This window comes from Gracilinanus agilis, chromosome 1, assembly GCF_016433145.1.
Source record: "Gracilinanus agilis isolate LMUSP501 chromosome 1, AgileGrace, whole genome shotgun sequence".
Taxonomy (NCBI): domain Eukaryota; kingdom Metazoa; phylum Chordata; class Mammalia; order Didelphimorphia; family Didelphidae; genus Gracilinanus; species Gracilinanus agilis.
The window spans coordinates 643,743,496-643,767,536 of NC_058130.1; the positions used below are offsets into that span (position 1 = coordinate 643,743,496).

At 36.9% G+C, this 24,041-nt stretch overlaps 1 protein-coding gene across 1 annotated transcript in view; it reads left to right on the forward strand.

Annotated features, from left to right (window-relative positions):
* The window catches only part of ATP6V1C1 (ATPase H+ transporting V1 subunit C1), a 54,889-nt gene extending 40,497 nt beyond the window's left edge, over window positions 1-14,392 (forward strand). Inside the window, exons 8-12 of the mRNA XM_044668714.1 lie at window positions 234-383; window positions 468-561; window positions 8,168-8,265; window positions 9,470-9,596; window positions 13,454-14,392. Of these exons, the coding sequence (XP_044524649.1) occupies window positions 234-383; window positions 468-561; window positions 8,168-8,265; window positions 9,470-9,596; window positions 13,454-13,549 (565 nt within the window). The 3' untranslated portion in view covers window positions 13,550-14,392. The remainder of the gene's footprint in view (window positions 1-233; window positions 384-467; window positions 562-8,167; window positions 8,266-9,469; window positions 9,597-13,453) is intronic.
* Window positions 14,393-24,041: the final 9,649 nt, after the last annotated feature.

Sequence of the window (24,041 nt, forward strand, 5' to 3'; positions counted from 1 at the left end):
TTGAGTCAGTTAATCTACATGACTTAGATTTTTGATTAATGCATGCAAGAAGATAAAATTTTTAATGTTTGAGTTGAAGTTCCCAGCATCAGCAGGATTTCCAACAGAAAGTATTACAGAGTGGCTTATGCTAAATCACCTCCCCTATTCCTTTTATTCCTATTTCCAGAGGCTAAGCTTTGCAAATAGAAGAGGTGACATAGTAAAAGCAGATGTTTACTGCCTGTTGTAAGCTGGAGCTCTGAATTTGTAACTAAAACTCTGTTGGCTGTTTTTTTCCTTCCCTTTAGAGTTCTTTCAGAGGACCAAGATAGTTACCTGTGCAACGTTACTTTGTTTAGAAAGGCAGTGGATGACTTCAGACATAAAGCTAGAGAGAACAAGTAAGAATATTTCTTTTATTGCTTTTTTATCTGTTCTGTATCTCTGCATAGCATGGACACTTCTTTTTTTTTTTCCAACTTCAGATTCATTGTTCGTGATTTTCAGTATAATGAAGAGGAGATGAAAGCAGACAAAGAGGAGTTGACCAGGCTCTCTACTGACAAGAAGAAGCAGTTTGTATGTGAACTTTATGATCAAACATGGGGAAAGCCATTGAGTTATGCTTTGACCTAAGGAGAAACTCAAACTTACATTTTTATTTTGTTTTTTTTTCTTAAGATGTATTCCTTGTGCGTTTTTTAAGTGTATGATTTACTGAAAAGATTAACCAAGATAGCTTCAGATCCCACCTTTTATGCATTGTATGCTACTGTGGGCAAGTCAGTTAATGTAAATGTATATTTATATATTATATATATATATAAATGTAAATGAATAATTTCATTTATAAAATGAAGGTTTTTATATATATATATTTTTATATATATATATGGCATACATACATATGCTTCACTGGTTAATTATGAGGACCAAATATATATATATGGCATACATACATATGCTTCACTGGTTAATTATGAGGACCAAATGGGATAATATATTTTAATCACTTTGCAAACCATATAATAGTGCTATATTTTAACTTTAAAAAAAGTTATTTATCTTATTCATTGTGGTTCAGCTAGAAATTATCTGGGGACAAGTCACTATCTTCCCTTATTGTTTATATTTAATATTCTGTGCACTATCATGAAAGTAGATAAAATAACCATAGTAATAGGTAAGTTAGGAAGAGAAAAAGATATTGGTGGAAAGATAGTCACTTCAGTTTTGAACATATTGAATTTAAGATGTCTAAAGGCTATCCAGTGTGAGATGTTCAATAGGCTCTTGGATTGTTGTGATTGCAGGTCAGGGGAGAGGTTAGGACTGAAAAAGTAGATGAGTGCCAGCTGCATAAAAATGATGATTGAACCTATGGGAGCTGATGAGATCCCCAAGTGAAATAGTATGGGTGTAGGGAGAATGACCCATGATAGTGCATTAGGAGATGCCCAGGGTTAATTGTTGCAGGTTAGGAGTGGTAAGACAGGTGGAAAGAGATATAGGAGAGAGGAGAGTCATGATAACTGAGAGGGAAGAGGGCATCAAGGAGAAGAGGGTGATTGACAGGGTCAAAGACTGCAAAGAGGTCAAGTCATTAAGGGTTTATTAATCACTTCTTATGTTTGAGGCACTGTGCTGACTTTTGGGAGTACAAAGACAAAGACAATTCATGTTCTCAAGGAGTTTACATTCTAGTAGAAGGCAACACATAATAAAAGGAAGCCGAAGGACATTCAAGATTGGAAATGAGAGAGGAATGAAGACATGAATGACCTGAACACTTTCCTTAAAAGAAAAGTTCTGGAAGGAAATGACCAAAGAAAGAGGCAGCAGGGGTAAAGTGTGTTTGCAGTGTGAGAAAGCTGTTGGGATGGAGTGAATTTCCTAGGTGAGAGACCACAGGAGTAGTCAAGGAGATTAAGGATTGAGGAAGGGCCATTAAACTTGGTAATAAAGAGACCATTAGTAACTTTTGAGAGAACAGTTTCAAGTTGAGTGATGAAGTCAGAAACCAGATTATAGAGAGTTGAGAATAAAAGGAAAGAAGGTGGAGGGACTGATTGTATAGATGGCTTTCTCAATGTATTTGTCACAAGAGAAAGGAGAGATCTAGAACAATAGTTAGGAGGGATGGATGAATCCAGTAAGGTTTTTTCCAAAGATAGGGTTTGGGGGAGGTATCAGCCTATTTGTAAGCAGCAGGGAAACAACAGGAAGATGGGAACATTAAAGATTAGTCAGGAAAAACAGAGGGGGCAATCTGGAGAAGTCGAGATGGAATAGGATCACTTTTATACATGTAGAGGTGTTTGCCTTTGAAAAGAGAACAGCTACTTCATGTCAAATGAGTGAAGGAGAAAATAGTGGAAGTCATCCTAATGATGTGAGATGAGGAGGGTATAGGAAGGTGCTCCAGTTAAATGGTCTTAAAAAGTTTTTCTTCAGTGTGGTATGAAGCAGAGTTCTCTGCTGAGAAGTGGTAGGAGGGGAAGTCATGGGAAGTTTGAGCAGGAATGAGAAAATATAAAACCTGTTGTGGGACTAGAGAGGTGTAACAGGTTTTCTTTGCTGCACTGAGGGCCCAAAGGAGATTTTTGTACTATAAATTTGTAATGTAGTCAGTGTATAAATAGAAGTAAAAACAGTAAACAGTTTTCCATTTGAATATAGTTGTTGCACACATCGAATGGTTACAGAAAATGGTTCCATTTTCACAGGACTGAAACCTTATACCCAGCAAAGTCATGTAGGAAGACACGACAGAATACAAATTAATATTTAATTTTTCCCCTCACTACTTTCTGTTCCAACATTTTCTAGGGAATCCACATTCCCACATACCCCAGAACTCTTCTTCCTCTGTCCTTTCCTTTTGTACCAGTGAAAAACCAGTGTACTTAGCATATACATCAGTTAAACTAGTCCAGGTAAGTTTAGGCCTCAGCCTCTGCTGGTGGTATTTCACAACACAACATAAATCACCATTACTTTCACCACCAAGAACCACAATGTAAAACTGATAATTTGGATCATCCTTGAAGCCAGTTAGTCATGAGTCCACAAACTGGATGCCATGTGTTGTTTTGATGGATGGCATTGACCTCATTTACATCTTTTGCCTCTACATTGCTATGATGCAAGAAGCAGCCAATCCTTTTATTTATTCCTGCAGAAGATATACCTCACTATCTGGTTGGTCAGTTGAAAGTAAATATTAGTGGTCTCTGCCTCAGTTATCTGTTCATAGTAGTCTTTTTTAGCTGAGATGACTGGACACAGATGGTGAGAGGGAAGTATATTCAAGCATAGGGTACTAGGGCTGGTTTGGAATTAGTCAGCTTTAATAGTCCGGGCACCATCAAATTAGAGAGGCAGTGAGGAATGGATACTCTTTGACCAATAAGGCAATTTAAAGTAGTATTGGTTGGACATTCATTAAATATCTTGATTTCTATATCATAGATGGCTTTTTTGTGTATCACAAAGGCAACAGTATATGGTGTGAGAGATAGGAACAGAGTTGTAGGGCTTACCTACAGTTGTGGAAACCTGAGGAGCTAGGTAAATAGAGAACTTCAGCTTTAACTTGTTCTTTCGGCAGAGAAAGTGAAACTAGAACCAGTCCTATCCTCTCAATGATGGAAAATAAAGAAGTGTTGACATTCTGTGCCCTGGTCAGTGAGCTTCCAAATTCTGTACATGTCCAGATTGATGATTTCCTTTCTGATAAAGTAGTGCCCTGGGTATAGTTATTGGCAGTATCTTCTTTGCTCAGGGTGGAAAAGGTGGTGATAGGTTTCAGTATGAATTTCATTAATGGCAGTTGGTTCCAGGGCTGTAGACATTGTCCTTGGGGTATGCTTGTCGGTGTTCATTTCACCAAAGGATTTGAAAGAAGTCATCTCCATTCCTTATTGGTGTCTTTGTTTGACATTCACTTTGACAAGTTAAATATGGTGCTCCAGGGAGTGGAGCTCCTAACAGATATTGAGACTTGGTACTCTGGTTTGACCATAGTGGACAGAGATGCAGTCATGCTTTATGATGGGACACTAGAGTTTGCTGGTTTAAGAAGCAGCCTGGCAACATTATTGAATAACAAATAATAAAAAGGATAGATTCAGCCAGGCATGGTGCACATGCCTGTAATCCTAGTTACTGGGGAAGTTGAAGCCGATGGATCAGCAGACTGGGCCAGTCTGGTGTCTGTATTAACTGACCACAGTGAGGTAAGCCCCAGGGAAAGGGAGGGGGGCACCAGATTACCTAGAAGGAGCTAACTGAACTAGAACTGAGCTGGATTAGAAAAGATTGTTTCAAACACACCTGGAAAGACTTATTTGAAATGATACAGAGAACAGTTTGTATAGTATCTTCCAAAAATCTTAGTGCAACTTTAAATTTGACTTAAGAATGAGACATGTTTTGGAGCCTGGTAAAACTATAGATTTCTTTTGTGTGATTATACTTATTTAGTAAAGATTGGGGTTTTTTCCCCCCCCATTGGTGAGGGGGATTTAGAAAGAAGTGATGGGGAGAGGGAATGTAGTATTAGTATTAACAAAGAAGGAAGGAAAAGAGGACCATTTAAACATTTTTTAAAATGCACAAAAGAGATCAGAAGGAAATTAAGAAAGAAATAGATAAGCAAGATCCCATTGAAAGTTACATGTTGAGGGCCAGTTTGGGTGCTCAGTGGATAGAGACCTTCTAGAAAGAACATCAGAATAGTTAAGATTATAGAGTATATGAAGGGGAGTCAAGAATGAGAAGCCAGATAGAGAAGAAGGGCCAAATTGTGAAAGGGCTTTAAAAACCACAGGCTTTTCCATTTGCTTCTGGAATTAATAGGGAGCCATTGGAGTTTATTGAGTTAGTCATGCCTGAGCTTTGGAAAGGTCACTTTAATAGTGTAGGTGCATCGGTGTGGTGAGAGACTTGGAGACTAACTAGAAAGCTTTTGAAGTGTAGACATAGAGTGATGAGGACCACCGGCAAGGTGATAGCAGAAGAGAGAAGTGACACTTAGAGGAAATGTTCCAAAGGTAGAAACAACAGGACTGCTTATGGGTGAAGAGTTGAGGATGGATTAGGCTGCAAAACTGGATGACTTGGGAGGGTGGTGGTAGCCTCAGTAATATAAGGAAGTTAGGAAAGAGGGAAGAGTTTTAAGAGAAAAATAGAGAGTTCCATTTTAGAGATGGTGAGTTTATAAACTGTCTTCAGAAAATCCAGTTCAAGATGTCTAGGAGGCAATGATGGAAACCTGGGGGTTAAGAGAGGTTAGGCCTGGATAAATAAATCTGTAGATCATCTGCATAGAGATAATAATTGTGGGATCACCAGGTGAGATATTATAGAAGAGAAGAGGACCCAGGACAGTATTGAGAGACGCCTGTGTTTAGTGGGCATGTCCCAGAGGAAGATCCAGTGAAAGAGACTGAGGAGAGATCAGATAGGTAGAAGAAAAATCAGGAGAGAGCAGTGACATGAAAACAGAGAGAAGATTATCAAGGAACAGAGAGTGATTGACATGATCAGAGGCTGTGTAGAGATCAACAAATGTGAAAACTAAGAAAAAAATTCTGGTCTAATGGTTAAGAGGTCATTGATGATGAGATTAGAAGCCACATTATAGAAAATTTAGAAAAGAGTGAGAAGAGAGGAAGTGGAGGCACTTATTGTAGGTGGCCTTCACAACAAGGGTAGCCATGAAAGACACCAAAGGCAGATGTCAGTTGCACAGAGAGAGTGACATTGTTTGTGGGTAGTAGGGAAGCAACCAGTAAACAGATTGAAGATTAGTGAGAGTAGGGACAATAGAGGGGGACAGTCTGCTGGAGAACTTGGAATGGAATGGGATCAGCTGTGCAGATTGAGGGGTTAGCCTTGGCGAGAAGGGGAGATAGTGGTGGGAAGCAGCTGAATGATGTGAGATAAGAAAGAAAAGAGAAGGAGGTTTTGGTAAATGGCCTTAATTCTTCTAGTGAAATGAGAAAATGTCCTCAGCTTGACAAGATGGGAGAAAGGGCTGCCATGAGAATCTTGAAAAGATTTGGAATAGTTTTTTTGGTGATTGGGATGGTGAATTGATTAGAGAACTGTAATAACATTGTCTTGCTCCAGTGAAGACTATTAGCATATCTTGGTCTGTACCCCATCTTCAGAGTTGTGTGATTTTTCTCTTGTTCCATTCAGCAGCACATAGCAAATGGGGTCAGTATTTTAGGGTTGGAGTTAGAAAAGGCATGGTCAGAAATAGGAGAAACAGGACAGGACCTGCCTGGAGTATAGAGGATACTCTATACTGGCTGAACTGGTTCACCATTGGATGGGCCAGTGCAGGTGGTGGTGATTATAACTTGGTGGTGATATAAAACTGGACAATGAGTCAGCTGTATTCAAGCCATTACCCACTGCCTTTTTGGGATACACAAGAGTCCCCATTTCAGCTGCAGCAGTCTCAACCTCAGCAGTCAGCAGCCCTGTTGCCCTTGGTGCCTCAACACCCCACCTTCCAGACACAATACATAACCCCATCTCTGAATCAAGTACCACAAGAACTTCAAGGCCAGAACACAGCCATCCCCATTGTTGATAGGGCAAGAGCACCAACAAGTACTGAGTCCCATTGATCTGTCCAAGAGAACCATTGGACTTGAGTCTACAAAGCTTCTTCCTTTTGGAGAGGCTGCCCCACAGGAACATCTGACTTGTCCCCAAGGATATCTGACTGATCCCCAAAGATATATGGCTGATCCTGACAAGTATCTGGCTGATGTCCTCAGGGATCTGGCAGAGACACCAGATGCCGGATTTATAAATCCCTCATATCACAATACCTTAATATCTATACTAAATGGTGAGTTTTCAGTTAATTGAGAAATAGATATCTTGAGTTGTTTGAGGAATATGGATATCATGGTGTGATAGGAACTATAATAAAATCTTTTGTCTTGCTTTGTTTATTAAAAAAAAAAGGTCTACAAAGCACTTTCCTAACAGTAATTAAAATATCATATTACATGTACTTGGTGGGAGTATTAGGTAGGTTATTTAAAACATGTATCCCAAAATTTGGCCCTAAGTCAGACATTATAATGCCTTATTATAATTGAGGGGTTTGTTGCCTAAGTTCACATGAATGAAATTTACATTTTCATTCTAGAAAGGGGCTTTAAATATCTACTCCAGTCCCCTATATTTCAGATGAAGGACTTCAGGCTCAGAGAAGCTACTCGGCTTATTCAGAGTCACACAGTTAGCTCTCTCCACTATTCCTGAAAAGTTGTATGCAACTTGAATTCATTTAAATAATATATTAGGATAGCTCTATAGTTAGAAGAACCCTAAGGTATTCCTTTCCTGTTACCAATTATCTTATATTGTCTGCTTAGTACAGTTTGATTTTTATACTTTAGTCTTAAGGTAAGATACATGTATATTCTGCATAAATTTAGATTTCAATTCAACAAACATTTATTAAATACTATTATATATAGAACACTTAGAGCAGCTAGGTGGCACAGTGGATAGAGTGCTGGGCCTGGAATCAGGAAGACCTGAATTCAAATTTTGCCTCAGACACTTACTAGCTGGGTGATCCTGGGCAAGTCTTTTAACCTTGTTTGCCTCAGTTTTCTCATCTGTAAAAGGAGCTGGAGAAGGAAATGATAAACCATTCCAGTATCTTTGCCAAAAAAAGCTCCAAATCGGGTCAGGAAGGGTTGGACCTGACTGAAAACAATTAAACAACAACAGAACACTATAGTACTTATGTAGGGAAATTTAAAAATGAGGCAATTCTTACCCTCAAGGTACTTATCTTTTGTATGATTGTAATATAAATTAGATAATGACATTAAAAAAGTAAAAGTGTTTTGAAAGTTCAGTGGAATAAAAACTATTAAATTGGTTTTTTCCTCATTGTGAATTGATTTTCATATGTTAATTCTATTTTTTACTTATAGAGTGGTAGCTAACATTTTAATCTTTGCTTCAAATTTGACTGTCAGATAATGATAATATCTTTTAAAATGTTGCTAAATGGATAATGTGAATATTTTTGTGGGTTCTCTGCGTTCCTTTGTTTTACAACCATTTGTTTTTATTAATTAACTATTTTCAAGACCAATTGACTCGTGGTGGTTCTTTTTTTTTTTTTTTTTTTCCATAGGGACCACTAGTACGATGGCTGAAAGTGAATTTCAGTGAAGCTTTCATTGCATGGATTCATGTGAAAGCATTAAGAGTTTTTGTTGAGTCTGTCTTAAGGTAAAACATTGTAGTTACTTGGTAAATCCAGCTCATACTTTGGAATTGTAGAGTTGTGGGGCTAGAAGTAGTACTATGTAAATAAGCATTCTAGCATGCTTAAACATGATACAGTGTGTTTGGATATGCCAGAAGTCATGATGGACCTGAAACACACTTTAAGGAAAAAGTCTTACACTGGAATACAGTTCCTTACAAGGTGTAGATATTAGTTCTCTGACATCCCTACAAAATAGGGGCCTATATGTACTTGATTATTTGTTGTTTTTGTGACCTTTGATCTTGAAGGATCAAAAAGCTCTTTTATTTTTGTGGGATAAAAAAGACCTAAGTCCAAAGTGTTTTTTAATATAAAGCTAGATCAGAAAATACTGAATAGGTTCTGTTTCTGAGGAAAATAGATAGTGAATGCAACTCCATTTTCTTTTCTTGAGATGCATATTTATAATAGAAGTACAAGTAAATCAGAGACTTATTCACATTTCATAATATAGTACCTTTTCTGTTCCTCAGGCTTGAGATTTATGTTAAGTGTTATTAATTTTAGAAACATTTTAACTGAGTTATCTACTAAATATTTTCATTGTTCTCACCAATAATTAGCCAGAACACCAGAATAAAGGATGGTCATTGACAAAAGGGCATATATTAAACACAACTAGGTGGCACAATTGTTAGAACTCTGGATGAGTCAAATCTGGCCTCAGAGAGTTAAAATCTATGGGGACCCTTGGGAAGTTATTAAACCTCTGTTGGCCTCAGTTTCTTCATCTGAAAAATGGATATAATAGTAAGCACCCACTTCCTACGATTGTTATGAGGATGAAATGAGATAATATGTATTATAAAATTTTCAAACATTTAACTTTACATAGCACTTTAAAATAATATATAAATATATACCATTATTATTATATCACCATTATTACCTGGGGAAACTCATAGATAATTTAAAACTTTGAATTTTGCTTTAAATAATACTAAGCTGAATCTTGTCTCCAAAAGAGGATGTGATTTCTAAAGGTCAGTAGAAACCAAGTTGGACTTGTATTCCTGTGTTCTAGTTGCTTATTTGAAAATGCCTGTTTTAATGAAATGTATTTCCTTACTCTCAGAGATAAAAATGCTTTATGAGTGTGAATTTTCTCAACATCATCAACTATATGTAAAATTTACCTTTTTTTTTCTTTTTTTAATAATTCAGATATGGATTGCCAGTGAACTTCCAGGCGATGCTACTTCAGCCCAACAGGAAAAATATGAAGAAACTGAGAGAAGTATTGTATGATTTGTATAAACACCTGGACAGTAGTGCAGCAGCTATTATTGATGTAAGTCTGTTTATGGCACTGTCATATTAAGAGTGCCTTTTATCAACATTTTTACATGATTCTCAAATAAACATTTAACATACATCAGAAAAAAAGAAGGAAATAGAATGATTGGAAAGTAGTAGTAAATGTGAGTAATCCTGGAAGAGTCCTTAATTTATTCTCAGGGAGAAATTATATATATGTTCATTGTTATAAACTTAAAAGTTTATAACAATTTTTATTTATTTATATTTAACATTGTTTATGTTAATCTCCTTAGAGCCTGTCCTTAATGGGCAATTATTTTATAAAACTTTTTATTTATTTTACCCTAAACCAATATTGCACTCAACTAATTTCCACTCCTGCTCTTCTTGTATATGTTTAATGTATTGTACATCTAGGCATCATAGAGATTTAATCCACTAAAAAGTCACATTCTCTGGGTTTGTGCCTTTTTTGTTTTAATAATAACTATAAAACCATGCAGATATTACATTGTAAAACTTGCTTTAAATTTGTTTTATTACTACCTTAAATTGCTCCAAACTGTTTTCACACTTCGTTCCACTGCTTGCCTTGGCAAGACCCTTGAAACCACTTCCACATCTACTGATGAGAATGCTCACTTGGTTATCAACTCCTGTAGGAAGCCTTTCCTGATCCTCCTTGTGCTCCTCAGATTATTTAGCTTATTTAGTTGTGTCTTCCACTAACATGTAAGCCAGTGCTGTTTTTCTTCTCTTGTTGCCCTATCTCTAGAATCCTGTATATAATAGGTACTTAATTACTTGTTGAATTGAATTCATTTGTTTGCATGTTGGCACTAAATAAATTACTTTTTCTTATTTTACTAAGGTAGTAAGATACCCTTCTTTAGAATCCACAAGTTGGCATGCTCTTATTAGTTTTATGTTGAAGCATCTGTAGTCTTACGGGAAAAAAAATCAGCTTTAGATTTTACACTGTTGTATTTGAAAATCTTTATAGCAGAATATATAGTACTTTAAAATCTGAAGAGAGTTTTAAGTTGTTCTAGGTGTTCAAGGCCTATGTAAGACTTATAACACCATGTTTTGGAGCATCTTTCTAGACTTTTTAACCCAGAGTCCCTAAGTTGATGTGGTATTTCAGGAGAGGTATTAATAAGAAGTAGTAATGAAGTATCTTCATAGTTTTTTAGTATTATTAAAAGCAATTTACATTTATATAACACTTTTTCATAAAGTTCTGAGTAGTTACTGCAAATATTATTATTCCTATTTTATACATGTGGAAAACTTAGTTTCTGAAATGTTAAATACATTTCTCAGGATCACACTATTAGTGTCTGAAGGGAAGGATTTCAGATTCAGGTTTTCTGACTCCAAATCTTAAACCCATGATGTCTTGCTTCTCACATGAGTGTTTTGTACATGTAGTGGTTTCTTATTATTTGTTGAATTGTTAGAGAACCTTCAGGGATACTTGTAAATTTAAATGATATTATCTGACTCAGTACATATTTGAATAAAGCACCTTTCCTGAGAAAGAGTTTTTGTGATATAAAAAAAGTTAGTTTCTGGTTAAATCAAGTAGAAGGCATTTACTTCTCTGAGATTTCCACTCGAAGTAAAAATCAGGTTTCTCTTGACTAGCTAAAAAAAAATTCAGAAATTGCAGTTCTTGAGCTCTACTCTGTTGAAAGATTATGACTAAATCAATGCCCAATCAAAAACAGACCCGAGGCAACTAGATGGCTTAGTGGATAGAGTGCCAGGCCTGGAGTCGAGAAGGCCTGAGTTCAAATATGATCTCAGACACTTCTTGGTTGTGTGACTCTGGGCATGTCACTTATTCCCCGTTGCCTAGCCCTTAGTGCTCTTCTGCCCTGAAACTGATACTTAGGTTCGCTTCTAAGACAGAGGGTAAAGGTTTAAAAAAAAAATAGTCCCCAACCTAAAGCCATCAGGAATAGTATTTTTCTTTGAATGAAACTGTTGCTAGTCCCTCAAATCAGAAATTAAGAACTATATTTTCCAAATACTTCTCACTAAAGCAGCTTATCCCTTGACTTCCACCATAGGCCACATCCTTTACCTGGTCACTTGCTCTATTGTACCTGCCCTAAGCAGAGCTGTGCATGGGTAAAAGAGTGAGTGCCTATGGTACCAGCGCTCTAAGAACAAGCTGGAGTTGTGGAGCTTGCTTTCTTTTTTACTTCTTTCAAGTAAACCCTGACTATTGTTTAAGGTCATATTGCCAAGTAAAATTGATTTTATTGATTGATACCAAGTTAACAGAATGCTAAATCTTGTTCTGTAGGATTCACTTTGCCTATTTAGAGTGCTGAGAAGGAAATGAAGTGTAAGCTTGAAGTAGTCAAGTTCCCTATTTGTGTCTAAAAATGATACTGTCATTATTTATTTAACAATCCCAGAATTATTTAGAAAAAGGGATAAAACCATGACTACCTCAAAGAAAATTACCCACAGGTATTTCCCTCAGTAGTCTATTAAATACTTAAGGATGATTATTAACTTTATCAGAGAAATGGAAGGTCATGTGGAGTTCCTGTCAACTGGATGCATATAGATTAATTTTATTTAAGTGCACCTTTCCTAATTGCATTTTCTGAAAATGAACTGAATGCAAAAGTTTAGGTGCAAAATGTTAGTTCAGACTAAGGAGAATACTTATGAAGCTTGCTACCATTTCATTCTACGTTCCAAGTATTTCATCATACTCTCTAACTGCTCTCATAATTTTTAATCCTGAGTCTTTATGCTAAAAGATATATTGGCAACACTTCAAGAGCTGTTGTGTCATGTTGAATATTGGAGTGTGTTGTCTCTGACTACAGAGGGCTTTACATTTTTCTGCCCTGATTCAAATATAATAAAGCCGTTACCCATTGTATACTGTTAAATTCTGTCCTTTAAAAACTAGTCATTATCTTAATGTATGATCAGATGTTTATAGCCCTATAATAAGTGCCTTAATTAAGAGAACATTAAAGTACAACCAGTAGTGCAAATTGTACAAAATTCATGAATTGCAAAGATTAAGCAAATAAGTAGTTATTTTTTGTTCAACTTGGTGCCTATTGTAGATTCTTTTGTGAATCCCAGAAAACAAAAGAGAATAGAAGTATATTGCAAGTACAACCCAGCATTTTATTAAAATGAGCTATTTCCCCCTCTCTTTTGAAAATCACATTAGGGAAAGGGAAAGATTTGTGACCATTATATTCACTGCATAGAGCTGGAATGGCCCTTAATTGAAACTAGCTGATTTTGGTTCTTTGTTTTCCCCCTAAATGCTATGATAATAGTATTGAAAACATTTCCATTAGTTTGACTGAACTATAGCTTTTCATATTAGAAAAAAGTCAACATATCCTGGCCTGTAGTTTGGACAGGATGAGAACCTTCTTCCTCCAACTCACTTATATCTCAATTTTAGAGAGTTATCTGAGGCTTAGAGATTGCCCTTCAACTCCCAGTTACTATGTATCAGAAATGGACCTTAAATCCAAGTCTTCCTTCCTCATTCCAAGTTCAGCCTAGTATACCAAACTATTTCTTTTAGAAGTAAATAGAAAAGTGAGTACCACATTATAGACTTTCCAAAATGCATTACTTAAATTACTTATGTACTTAAACATGTCAGCAATGAATATCTTATGGTATTCATATATAGTAAATGAAGTTTTTATTGACTTCACATATCACAAAATCACAATTCTAAGCCAAATTCATTTTGTTAAGTCATATTAAGGGAGTGACTCGTATCCCCAAAATTCAGTTGTGACCAGAAAGTCAAAATTGTATTTACAAAACTACAAGAGAATTTCTATTTATGAAAATATTAACAATATTTTTTTCTCCCCATAGGCTCCTATGGATATTCCAGGCTTAAATCTCAGTCAACAGGAATATTATCCCTATGTGTACTATAAGATTGATTGCAACCTATTGGAATTCAAGTAAAAATCCTCACTACTGACAATCCTATCTTAGTGTTGGTGTATATGAACAGAAATGAAGTTGAAGTATGCCTATACTTTTAACTCTATTAATCCAATGCTTGCTTCTTACTTCCTATCCTTAGGTGAATTTTCCCCATTGTGGTCCATCTCTTGATATTTTCTTTTTAAAGAAGAGCATATGTATTGTTGCTTTTTATTGATCAGGTCTGTAAATGTGTGCTGAAAAAAAATCAGAGTTTATTTATAAACAGAATAGTATATTTAAAAAAAAAGTTTTTCTTCATTAATGTAGTGGTATGCATTCAGTAAACTTGTTACTATTGTTCCACAAAGACCTTGTTTACAAGGGAAAAGTGTAAACATTTGTACCATTTTGTTTTCTGTATTTAGTAGCTATAAGTGTTAAATGGTTATTGAATTGTGATGTAAAAAAAGTGACAATATTCAGGTATGTGTTGTCTGAATATTTCCAACAGCAATCTGTGAGCACTGTCAGCACCCACAGGCGAGAATAAAATTACCTGTGCAAAGGTGTGTTGTGGTGTGCATAACTTCTCCAAACTTTGGTCGGAGAGTCAGTCACTAAGATCATTGCTGACTAGTTGCTACTGTACCACTTTCTGGTATTTGTTATGTGCTGCAAGAGGCAATTTGTCTTCTATTCAGTTTGTGTTTGCTTTCCACAGATGATCTTGCTGTGCCAAATTTACCTCATGACACACAATGTGATGTTGGAGTTCATTTTTCCAAACCTAGATGTTTATATCTGGTCATCAAACTTTTGGTATTCTTAACTGATTAAGAATTAGGTCTAATTTTGAATAAAGTCCAGCAAAACTATGTACCTTCAGTCAACTGAATTATTTTCAAGTCATTAAAAAAACATTGAATTTTTTTATTAGTTATAAAGAGATCCCTTTCATTTTTTCTAAAACCTAATGATGGTATTGTCCTATAGCAAATTGGACTAATAAGGGAAACAACCCCGGCATTGCATTCAGAAGAATCTTTTTTTTTTTCCTTTTTAGAAGGTTTTTAAAAAATCTAGTAAAGAGTGTTTTGTTGTAAAGAAAAATCTCTTTAAACTTTAAACATTGAAAAGATGATTTCCTTTCAGAGGAAATATGGTTAAGAGGTGATACTGTTTGGATTTTATCCTCTTGTTACTAATGTAATAGCTAGCCTTCCTCTTTCCTTTGTGTTCTGTGGCTTTTGTCCTACTCTATTTTAGCTATTTAGAGGCAAAAGCCAATTCTTGGGGGTCTGTATCATCATTTATCTATGCTCTTAGGTGACCCAATTATCTTTAGTCAAGTTCATTACAAGTTTGTACAAAGAGTGACAAAAATAACGATCTCACAAGCTTCATGTGGAAATCAGTGCTTCAGATATTTCTTCCGTTGGCTGGCTTTATTTATATACTGCTTTTGAACAAGTCAGCAAATGAGTTTTGTTTTTTTTAAACCTTTACCTTCTGTCTTAGAATCAATATTGTGTATTAGTTCTAAGGCAGAAAAGCAGAAAAGGCTAAGCAATGGAAGTTAAGTGCCTTGCCCAGGGACACACAGCTAGAAAGTGTCTGAGGCCCTATTTGAACCCAGGACCTCCCATCTCTGGGCCTGAGCCACCCAGCTGCCTCCAGCAAATGAGTTTTGAGAACCTTCTGTATGCAAGGTCCTATCCAAGGTGCTGAAGTGGAGTGCTGAGCTCAAGGAGACATGGTGAATGCTATGAAGGAGTTCCAGGGGCTCAGAGTGCTTCTTTATAGGGCAGTGTTCTCACCCACTTGCTGCTGTCAGGCTCTCTGATCCACATACCCTGTCAGTTTATCTAGATTGTACATTTTTTGTGATATAGATACAAGTGATATATTGGTGTCTCCTTTATTATAATTTTAGAGATTTATTTTTCTTCTTTGCATAGCATCCAGTCTACTCCATCTGAGCTATTTAGGTATCAACTTAGTATCTGGGACATAAAAATTTATATTTCCTTATCTTGTAAATGCATTTGCTTGTTAGGTTCTACTTTTGCTTTCTTTAAATTTCTTCAGAAGTAGGCAAGCTGTGGACAAGTCTCAGATCCCTGAACCCTGGTTTCAGTATATAGCAAGTAGAAATTATCCTCACTCTCCTCCTAGCTTTTGTTGTTGTTGGGGGTACAGACCTAGGACTTTCATTGGGGCCAGGAACTCCAGCTGAGAAAATTTCCTCCACAATGTGGATTGCTGCTTCTTTTGTTACTTACACTGTTAGGTGCCTATGGACACTAAAAAATTGGGTGACTTACCTAGAGTCACATAGCCAGTATGTGTAAGAGATGTAGACCTGAACCCAGGGTTTCCTGAAGAAGGGGCCAGTTCTACACTCCCACAACATTGGCCCTCAGGGTATCAAGAATCAAGTTTATATAAGCTGCACCTTGTATATATACATATTGAGTATGTGCGTATTTTTATTTATATATGTGCTTCTACATATGTAAACAGATATATGTGCATATATGCACAAATAATCATGTGTGTACAATCCACCCTACAAACCCATACATGTACATATACACACATGCATGTACACATATATACACACAATATTCATTTACACATATGTTCTGGAACATTTAGAGAAACAGAAGACTTCATGCCATTATTAATAAATGACTAGTATACGTTTTTTAAAAACCAAGCAGACAAGCTGTATGATGGCATTTGGAATGATATAAGTTTTAAAGTTGATATTGTAGTCATTAGGGACCATGTCACTCCATTTGTTTTAAATGCTTACACAATTTGGGCTTTGTGTTTGCTTCGACTTTCAAATCTATCATCCAAGTATTCAAATGGTTTCTTGTTCTTTAGGTTTAATTTCCTAATTCTGAGATCCCTATGTACTCTGAAGATACAGTAGTACTGTGGAATAACAACATTGTATGTGAATAAACACACACACAAATACACAGCTGGACAGGTTTATATAATAGGTTTATATACGAAGAATGTGGTTGTTTCTTCATATGGCCAGTTCTAGTATAATACATGTTTTGAAAGCATGTGTTTGTTCCAGCATAATTGATATATTAGGGAATATTTTGAGCCTGACATAAATTTCAAATTATTCTTTGAGAAACCATGAGAGAACTCAGAAAACTGCATCTACCTCACAATAATTCATAAGCTGCAACCTTTCGACTCTCACTTCCTCCAGTAAACTTCTGGTCTTTTTCAAGGCAAAGTGCCAAGTTGGTTGTATATTTGCTGGTGCAATAGGAGCTAGGGTCAGGTGCAGTCTGAGCAGCAGCCCGAGACAGGTCACAAAGGGGGCCACTTTGGTATTGTAGAATTTCTGTATTTATTCACCATTTTATGTGTATAAAACCATCTTGCATTTTTATTAGGTCTTTGACTTTTATATATCACTCCAGAGTTTTTGAGAACAGTGCCATTAAACCCATTTTCTCCATGAGCTCTATAGAATTTATTACTTGATTTTGTATATCAGTGCTTTGTGGAACACCTGTGTCGAATTATAGCAAAACTATCTATTTTCTTCCTGATTATGTAGAAGGGCTATGCAGTGAATTATTGAAGCAGAGAAGTACTCCTTCACTTACATTCTATTTACTTTGTCCAGATAGAACAGAGTTCTAGTAACTTTCTGTTTTTTTAAAAAAAAGTTTTATTCATATCTTTTTTTTTTATCATGACTAAAAATGTTCCCAGTATCCCTTCCCCTTCTGCACCAAAGGGCTACTCCATTTATAAGGCTTGAAGGCTTGCAACGTGCTTTTCTCACATTCTCTTTGTGAGATCATCCAAATGTTATCCCCATTTTATAGGTGAGGAAATGGAAGAGTTTCAGAAAATTCAAGTGACTTTCCTGGGGTTATATCACCATTGTAACCATACTAGCTAGGATTCGAAGCCTTCAACTAGTGATTTTTCTGATATACAATATGCCTTGCCCCTCAATAAGTGGGTAACATTTTAATGGCAGAAGTACTTCCACATTTAATATTTTCCCCATATCAGCTTGTTTTTGAACCTTTTAGCTTTCTCCTCAAGATACTTATTTTGGACCTTCCTTAGATTTCTCAGAATAATCCTAGATTGATAGGACTTTTGTATTTCTGTTGCAGGAAAATGACACTAGGTTTGAAAACTGAGGACCTGGGTTCGATTCTCCACCCTGCTACTTTGATATTGATAATTAGCTTGTGAACTTGGCAAGAAGCTTAACTTCTCTGACTTTTCTTCCTCACCAAATGGGGACAATCCAGCTACCTCACAGTGTTGTAAGAATCACATCAATCAATCAGTAAACATTTATTAAGCACCTACTATGTTCCAGGCATTGTGCTAACCTCTGGGGAGACAGAGATGCAAAAGACAGTGCTTCTCAAAGACCTTACTATCTCATGGGTGGGACAACAAACAGATATGTACCAACACTTTAACCAACAGGATAAATAGGGAGGCACTAGACTTCAGAGAAGTTGAGGAAGGTTTCCTGCAGAAGATGCCTCTTTAGTTGGAACTTAAAGGAAGCTAGGAAAGCCAGGAGTCAGAGATGAGAGGGGAGAGCATTCCAGTCCTGGGGGACAGCCAGCGAAAATATCCAGGGCTAAGAGATGAGTGTGTCCTGTTCATGGAATAGCCAGGAGGCCAAGAGTCACTGGATCAAAGATTACATGGTGGGGAATCTGATGTAAGAAGACTGTAAAGGCAGGATGGGGTTTGGTTTTGAAGAGCTTTGAATGTCCAATAGGGCATTTTGTATTTGAGCTTGGAGGTGATGGAGGCAGCTAGGTGGCTTAATGGAGTGCTGGGCCCGGAGTTAGGAAGACTTGAGTTCAAATTTAGCCTTAGACACTTCCCACCTGTGTAACTGGACAAGCCATTTTAGTACCCTTGCCAAGAAAACTCCATGGATAGTGATGGTCCATGGGATCATAAAAAGTCAGTCATGACAACCATTGAACAACAAACAACCCAGAGTTGGTGACTAGGGAGCCATTAGGATTCATTGAGTAGGCTGGGCCTGGGCTTTGGCAAAGTCATTTTAGTAGCTCACTGGGGAGCCACAAGGCAAGCAGACCCGCCATCTTGGTATTGCAATGATCCAGGTATGGGGTGATGAGGGTCTGACCTTGTGTTGAGAGAATCAGACCAGAAAAGGGGACATTTCTAGTGACGTTGCGAATCACTTGATGATGTATGTGCAGTGACTTCAAATGTAAAACACCATAAATGTTCACCTATTTTTAAAAGCCATAGCTGGGAGCTCCCACATCAAAACAAAACAAATGTCAGTTATTGATTTTGATATTTGGCCACAAGAGGGCTCTCCAGTTCTATTAAAACACATACATTCAAGTTAAAGACTTAAAGATTCCTTTTATCTAACAGTGGTTTTAAAATGTGAAACCAGCTGAGGGAAGCCTGCGCTAACTTCATAGTGTTTAAATTTGAGGCATTTTTTAAATGAAGAAATATTATTGGGAAACTGGAAAGTGGATCACAGCCCCTTCAGTACTAATAAGGGCCCAGGGTCTTCATTTGGGCTGAAGATAACCAAGTTCCTTCATCTGTAAAACTAGATCATCTCTATAGTCCCTTCTAGCTCCAAAAATCTGTCGTATGATTCTAGTGCATATACTGTACTCTGTTGTAGAGAAATACCTCAGGAGAAGTCTATAAATCCCCCTCTACCTGATACTTTTCTCCCACTCCAACCCCACTTGTAGAGTAGTAGAACTAGAGAAGTAGCCCGAGGTTGATTCAAACCCAACCCCAAAGCTGGTCTAGCACTAGAAAAAGGGCCTCACTTCATTCTGTCCTTTCGGTTATTCTCTGTATCATTAACCGTGGCCTTCAGCTCCCTTTCTGTTTTTGTAACTGGAACCTTGAGACTCACACCTGGAAGACTCACTGATTGTGGAGATCCAGCTCTCCCAAATTCATAACTCAAAACCCTAGAGGCATAGAGGCACTAGCTTGGGGGTTGCTGCTGAATCAGTGTTGATAGGGATTCAAGCAGCTGTGTATGGTCAGCAGTTAGCTTTCATCACAGAAGGCAGCTGTGTATGCTTTGAACATATCTTTGTACATACATATAAACCACCTGTTATAGGAAGAGATCAAAAGCAACCTCTGATGGGAAATATTGAATCAGCTGAATTGAAAACAGCTTTGATTCCAATAGAAACAGACTTTCTTTTGTCAGTCAATTTGTATTGAGTGTCTGCAGGCCCCAGAGGGAAATACAAAGGAAACAATAGGGACAGCTCTTGCCCTTGATGTGACATACTTTCCTGTTCACTGATTAGTAGAGGACATCATAAAATAATGAGTTCCTGGCACTACAGAAGAGCAGCTTATAGTATAAGGGAAAGGGATGGGCTTGGATTCTGCAGACACTTCCATTTCAGGCTTCTGGAACTTGGCTGTGTGACCAAGAGCTTCAGTTTTCTCATTTGTAAAACAAATCCTAATGATGATAGTAATTATTTCATAGGGTTATTGGGAAGATCAAATGAAATGCTATACAAAAGTGTTTCTTAAACCCTCAAGTGATAAATGTCAGCAATGTCAGAAGTTAAGTTGAGCTTTCTATATCAATCAATTTTTATATTGAAAATACTATTGGTACGCTGTTAGCAGATGATACAGCTCAGTTACCTTTTCAGAAGTGGTTTATTAACATTTGATTTCATCTACTTTCCTTCCTTTACCTGAGTTTCCTTAGGACTCCATGGCATTCATTTATAAGAATTGGCTAAAGGTAGGAATATTGTCTGTCAATGAAAAAGAGCAAAATTGACCAAAGTGGCCTGCTATCTCATTAATGAAAGGCTTTAATCAACTTAGCTAACCAACACTTGCCAAACCCAGGGCAGAACAGTTATGGCCATTTTGAAAAAAAAGGGACAGATAAGAAAGTAGAGGATTTAAAATGTCTTTGGAGAAAAAGGATATGGAAAAGAAATGGAAGAAAACTGCATAAAAGTCCAGGTTCTCCCTCAACCTCCTTTTATTAGGTAAGCAAAGCTGTCAGCTGACATCTCAAACTTTGGTCAGATTTATCCTATGCCATTTTTTTCCCTAGACCTAGTTACTAAAGATTAAGGTTAATGAGAACTGTGAAGACATTGAGTTTGGTGACCAAAAGAATTCTCCAGACCTATACTTTCTCTGCCAAGTCCCACTCCTGTCACATCCTTTATATGGAAGTTATGTTATTGTTGATAATTCGGGTATGACAGTACTACAAAATAAGCCTTTTGCTGCCAAGACTCCACTGGCCCTTAACAGAAGGCACCCTGAATTGCCTTCTTTACCTGACGTTCATTAAATGTGATAGGTTTTAAAAAGATATGTTGGATGGATCCACAGATTTTTTTACTATTTAGTATATAATAGTATGTACCTTCTCTTCTACCTATTCTAAGTCTAACCAGAAATGTTTTAAGTTCTCCAGATGGTTTCCTCAGGGTCTGGCTAGATTTATTTTAAAAGTAGGGATATATGCTGTATTATTTGACTTAATGCTGCTTGAATTTGCAGGTCAAGATCAAGTATATGATTTAAGTCTTTGGTTTTATTTAATGATATCTTTTAGAGAAAACATTTCTCCTGCTTTTAGCTCTCCATGTTGAAGGTCATCTGTAGTCTTCCTTTCTTCTTCCCTGCTAACCAGCTATGCTCCATTACTCTATATTAATAGTGGAGAAATGCTTTACCATGACATCATTTTAGAGCTTCATGCCAGGAGACATCAAGGTATCAATTTCCATGTAGTTAGTAGACCCACCAAAGTAAATTTCAACCTAGACAGATTACCATACCTAAAATTTCATTCTTATTTTGGCTTGTTAGAGTTAGTTTTAAAATATTTGGGACAAATTTCAGGTTAAATAATTATAGCCCTTTACTTTCCCCAAAATGGATTTGGCAAAAAAATTCTACTTTAAAGAAGTAGTTAGTTAAGAGGGTGGATCAAGGAATACTTGGAGCCTGCCAGCCACCCTGTGAAGACCACAGAAAAACAAAAATGGTTTAAAATGGATATTGGAGTGGCAGAACCAACAGAAGGAGTGAAGCAGTGTTTCACAGAAGCTCAGAAAAATGTGGAGAGGAGGCAGCTGGGAAGCTCAGTGGATTGAGAGCCAGGCCTAGAGACAGGAAGTCCTAGGTTCAAATCTGACCTCAGACACTTCTCAGCTGTGTGACCCTGGGCAAGTCACTTGACCCCCATTGCCTACCCTTACCACAGTATTGACTCCAAGACCGAAGGTAAGGGTTTTAAAAAGGAAAAAAAAAAAAAACTGTGGAGATACTGCAAGGGCTCCTCTCACTAGAGTACAAGGAGAGAGCACTGATTAAGCTTAGTTGCATGTGATATAGCTAGGGGGAAGAGTAGAAACCAATACAATATAGAACAAGCAGCAGTGGGAGTAAAGCGCCACCACACACACCAGCTGGTAACAGAGGCTGGGTATGATTCAGCTTGAGCAGCAGTGGGAGGAACTCAGCCCCAAAAGTCCAGCCTGAGTGAGGTTGGGCAGAACCCATCGCAACCCAGCTGAATTGAATAGCTGTAAATCTCCACATAGCAGACCAACCAGGCCACCTCTGCAGAGGGCTCTCAGTCTGGGACTGAGACAGCTGAGCTGATCCCAGGTTCAGTACAAGCGTGGGATAATCCTTCCATCTCAGGAACAGAACTAAGCTTCAACATATAGACAAAATTGTCAGGAAAAACAATCCCCAAATGAGCAAAAGAGAGAAAAAAACTCAATCTAGACAAATATTTCAACAAGAGAGATTATCAAAATGTGAGCTCAGAAGAGAACAGCAATATAAAAATGAAAACTTGTGTAAAAGGCAAAAAGATGCCAAGCCCAAAATGAATCCCTGGAAGAGCTCCAAAATAGGATAGAAAAACAAGAAATTTAGAAGAAAAATTAGAAAAGAAAATGATAGAAAAAAATTAACAGCTTAGAAAAAACTTGCTGAAAAAACACCTCCCCCCCAAAAGGAAATAGAGTACCTCAGACTAGAAAATAACTCCCTAAGAAAGGAAGTAAAGTCTCAGAAGAAAATGACACCTTAAAAGTTAGAACTGGACAAATGGAAGCTAATGGCTTCATGAGACAACAGGAAACAATAAAATATATTCAAAAGAATGAAAAAATAGAAGAAAATATGAAATCTCTCACTGGAAAAACAACTGACCTGGAATATAGATACAGGAGAGCTACTGCCTGAAAGTCAAAATTAAAAAACAATAACAACAAAACCCAGATACCATATTGTAAGAAATTACTAGGGAAAACTGCCTAGATCAGTGGTTCCCAAACTTTTTTGGCCTACTGCCCCTTTTCCAGAAAAAATATTACTTAGTGCCCCTGGAAATTAATTTTTTAAAATTTTAATGGTAATTAATAGGAAAGATAAATGCATCTGTGGCCATCACTGCTCACCTGGATCACTGCAGCATGCACCAGGGGGCGGTGGTGCCCACTTTGGAAATTACTGGCCTAGATGTTCTTGAACAGGAAGGGAAAATAGAAATTGGAAAAACCCACACCATATCCCTTAAAAGAAATTCAAAATTTAAAAATTCCAGGACTATTATAACAAAATCCCAGGACTCCCAAAATAAGGAGAAAATACTACAATCAGAAACGCCCCCCCCCCCCAATATAAATATTGTGGAACAATAGTCAGGATTGCACAGGACCTAGAAGTTTATGTATTAAAGGATCAGAAGGCATGGAATATGATATCCATAAGAGAAAGGATTTAGACTTGCAACCAAAAACCACCTACCTATCAAAACTAAGAATAATACAGGGGTAGAAATGGATATTTAATGAAATAGATTTTTAATGAAATAGAGGACTTCCAGAGATTCCTGATGACCAGAGCTAAAAAGAAACTTTAGTATTCAAATTTGACTCTAGAGAAGCATAAAAGCGTAAACAGAAAAAATTCAATGGGAATCAGTGGGGTTAAACCAATTACATCCTTGCATGAGAGAGTGGCAACTAGGATACTGAAGATACTTATGGTACAAAAGGTATTTAAGATACTAAAGATATTTTAAGATAATCAAAGGAAACTATTAATAGTGTTAAACTAATGTTAAGAAGATGATAACTAAGAAACTTAAGATATCTGATATTTAAAGTACCTAAGATAGCTAAAGTACTTAGGATACTTAAGATCCTGAAGATAGTTAAGAACTTTATCACTGTTTTGGCAATGAATAAGAGTCTTTATAGACAACAAGAATTGAGTTGAATATGATGGATTGATATTAAGAAAATCAAGGGATAAAAGAAAACACTGGAAAAATAGAAAAGTAGATGTTGGCAGGAATTTATCTCAGGAGGAGATGTAAAAATCAATAGAGGGGAAGGGAAGATGGGTGGTGGGCAATGCTTGAACCTCACTCTCATCAGTGACACAAAGTGGAAGTAATATCCACATT